At 39.1% G+C, this 3,740-nt stretch overlaps 1 protein-coding gene across 1 annotated transcript; it reads left to right on the top strand.

The window, feature by feature from the left end:
- The first annotated feature begins 205 nt into the window (after positions 1–205).
- Positions 206–1,068, top strand: RNF182 (ring finger protein 182). Its single transcript, XM_010153771.1, has one exon. The coding sequence runs from the start codon at positions 206–208 to the stop codon at positions 941–943; it is 738 nt and encodes a 245-aa protein (XP_010152073.1). The 3' UTR covers positions 944–1,068.
- Positions 1,069–3,740: the final 2,672 nt, after the last annotated feature.

The raw sequence follows: 3,740 nt of genomic DNA on the forward strand, positions 1-3,740 counted from the left end.
TCCCTGGCTCAGAGTAAAGGACATGCAGTGCACAATCCCTAGCAGAAGCTGAAAATGGATGAGGCTTACTGATGCTTTTTGACAACGTCGTCTCCTCTGTTTAAGATGTGTGATATGTTCATTGGGAAGAAGTTTTAAAATAAACTCAAGTGACCTCTTTGTCCCTTGACTCCTCTTTCCCCGAGTCTAAAAAACATCAGAAGAAATGACCAGTCAAGTACCAGAGGAGTCTGTGGAGACCCAGGGCTCAGATGAGCTTGAGTGCAAGATCTGTTACAACCGCTACAACCTGCGACAGAGAAAACCAAAAGTGCTGGAGTGTTGTCACAGAGTATGTGCCAAATGCCTTTGCAAGATTATAGACTTCGGTGATTCCCCACAAGGAGTCATAGTATGCCCATTTTGCAGGTTCGAAACATGCCTGCCAGATGATGAGGTTAGTAGTCTTCCTGATGACAACAACATCCTTCTGAATTTAGCTTGTGGGGGAAAGGGAAAGAAGTGCCTACCAGACAACCCAACAGAACTGTTGCTGACTCCCAAAAGGTTGGCATCTCTGGTTAGCCCTTCTCACACCTCTTCTAACTGCCTGGTTATAACAATCATGGAAGTACAAAGAGAAAGTCCTCAGACTCTGAACTCAACCCCTGTAGTGGAATTTTACAGGCCTACGAGTTTTGACTCTGTTGCCACTGTGTCCCACAACTGGACAGTATGGAACTGCACATCTTTGCTCTTCCAGACCTCAATTCGGGTGCTAGTGTGGTTGCTAGGGTTGCTGTACTTTAGTTCCTTGCCTTTAGGGATTTATTTACTGGTATCTAAGAAAGTCACCCTTGGGGTTGTCTTTGTAAGCCTTGTTCCTTCGAGCCTTGTTATTCTCATGGTTTATGGCTTTTGCCAGTGTGTCTGCCATGAAGTTCTAGACTGCATGTCATCTTGATAACAAGTAAAATAAGATGTAGTGCCACATGTGTATCATAGTTGATTTATCCTGTCTTTCTATTCTTATTTATTTTTACTGTTGTCCATCCAACTAAATGGAAGCAGTGTCCCTAGTTATATGGTCCCTTTATTTCTATTTGGTTTCTTTTTTTTCCCTCGTTTTTTAAGCTAAATAATGGAAATGGAATAATATTTATGTATTGATTTTAGAAGGCCAGGTTGTAGAAAGGGATAAAATAAAATTGCCAAACCTGGTGCCTGCTGCTGCCACTGTTCAAATGAGTAGCCCTTTGCTTTCTATTGGCTTGATCCTGTGAGTCAAGGCTGCAGGACCCACCCTAGAAAAAATTACTATAACAGGCACCTGCCAGGTCAAAGTGCAGCATCGCTTCATCCAAAGCATCTCATGCTTCAGAATATCTGGCTTTTATCATTTATAGAAAATGAAATCACTTCATTAATATGAGAAGACTAGCTACCATGGCTTTTTCTAGTTCTTGTTATAGCAAAAATATTTGTGGGAGGCTAGTGGTCACAGATTTTTTTGCTTTCTGTGACATGAGGAATCTTTTTTCCCCATGCTAAAAACATGTCTTCAAAACTCTTTCCCCAAGCAGAAGCCCACTTTACTTGTCATATAGTTGCAACTCCCCCTGAGATACTCCTGCTAATGAGTTCTTGCAGGGTGTGCATAAACTTTAGGCTTCCCTTTGAAGGTTCAGATTTCTGAACCAAGGTTTCCTACAGACTTCTCTAGCTGCTTACCCTCCCTCCCAGAATTTCCACCACCACACCGTATTTCCAACCCATTAGTCCTCCTAACAAATTTCCTGACCAATTTAATGCACACGTACTCTGTGGTAGCTGCACTGGAGAATTTGGCTTATGTGACTTTAGCTATTGAGATAGATTTTTATTCCCAGCTCTTAGGAAATGGACCCTCCATGACTAATACAAATTTCAGGAAAATTCTGAACTGGTTAACTGCTGATTTTGTTGATCTTTGGGTTTTTTAATGCTTTCTGAGTTCACAGAATGAGCACTGCAAGGAGGTACTGTGACTTCGGGACGGTTTCTGTTTAACACATAGTCCTTCAGAGTGTTTAATACCCTGAACTCCCTCTGTCACCATTGTGAGATGATGCCACTCTAGATGTGGCAATTAGCATGTCTCCATTAGTTGACTTCAGAGGAATTACTGATGATTTGGCATTCCACAAATAGAATCAGGCCCTGTAAGGCTTGCTTGTGTGTTGTATGGTTTAGGCTACTTTTTTAACTGGAAGAGCACAAAACTAAGAAATATTTAACATTTATGTGTATAACTAGGTCTAGTCAACACCACAGCTGCAAGCTTGTTTTCCTGTGCACATCAAGGTAGAAACTGAGAAGGAGCAGTTGAGCAGTTCAAGCATAGTTTTCAGATTTAATAATTTCAAAGCAGTGTAGAGGTAGAGGGGTTTGTTGCATGAAGACTGAGTGTGTGGCCTAACAATATATTCTTAAAACAAACTGACTTTGGTAAGAATGAAAAATGCCAATGGGAAAAGCAGAGTTAAAGTGGTTGTTGCGTCTGTCAAGATGATTTGAAGTCAAGCTGGTCCAATTTTTGTAGATGGCACAGGTGGTATCTACAGTTTCATTCCTATTGCAAACATAGGGAAAAATGTGGAAATGTAAAGGTCCTGCTTTTCTTGACACTCGTTTTATTGACACTCATAATAGTGCATATATATATGTGTGTATGTACATATAGACACATATGTAATAAGAAAACATAGCAAAATTATAGTTTTCAAGTGTCTGGAATTATGGAGCAATGTAATGAATGATTAAAGGAAATGTTTCAGACTTTTCTGTAATGACTTGGTAACTAAAATATTTTCAGAATTTCTGGAAATTACTAGGTAATTGTTTTTAATGTTTGTGGTAAAGCACATATAGTTAGAAGAGGTATCATCTCCAGTTCTGGTATACTGCAAGTTTTGACTCATCTATGAACTCATAAATTTTAAGTATCCAACAACAATCATGTCAAAAAGCAAGAAAAATAGAAACCTATGTGGTTTTATAGTACTTCATAACTTTGGGAAAAGATGTATTTGTAGTGTTGGGGATTTATATGTTTTAGGATTTGTTCAATTTGTCTGAATATATTGTCTCTAATAAAGGGCTGCCTAATAGAGGAAGTAGGTTTTGCAAATGTGTGACATATACGTGTTACTTCTGCACAACATGTCTGCAGTGCTGCCTGTTGTCTTTTCCATTTGATTTTCAATTGATTAAGATTATCTTAGCTTCAGCGCCAGGTATTGCGTATTCTATTTTGAAACAGAGCCTAATCTCAGCAGGATTACAGTGGTATCAGTTACACGTCACAGAACAAATAAGTACACCTGTTATTACACTTCACTACTTTTAAGACTGCCACCCTGTTAAATTTATGCTGTTATTTTAGACTGTGCTGCAATACCAATCCACTCAAAAATGCGAGTGTGCAAAAACATATTGATTGTATAGCTGTTCTGCCACTCAGCCAGAGCACGTAATTACAGCTTTGGTCTCATAAAATTCTTGTATGACTTACAATATGGCCATTGAGAATTGCTAGGAGGTCTAAATCTCAATTATTTGTGGAGAAGATATTTGCTGTGTGACTGGGGCTAGAAGAACTTCAGATATTACTCTCATTATTTTTATTCTCCACCATACTTAAGACTTAGAACTGAAAATGTTTGTGTCCACTGCAGTGGAATAACTCTGCTTAACTCAGTGTAAATGGGGCTGGAATCAAG

This window comes from Eurypyga helias, unplaced genomic scaffold (assembly GCF_000690775.1).
Source record: "Eurypyga helias isolate BGI_N326 unplaced genomic scaffold, ASM69077v1 scaffold43936, whole genome shotgun sequence".
Taxonomy (NCBI): Eukaryota; Metazoa; Chordata; class Aves; order Eurypygiformes; family Eurypygidae; genus Eurypyga; species Eurypyga helias.

Bases quoted from the DNA above. Each gene is read 5' to 3' on its own strand.
- RNF182 (XM_010153771.1), top strand. From the start codon at position 206: ATGACCAGTCAAGTACCAGAGGAGTCTGTGGAGACCCAGGGCTCAGAT.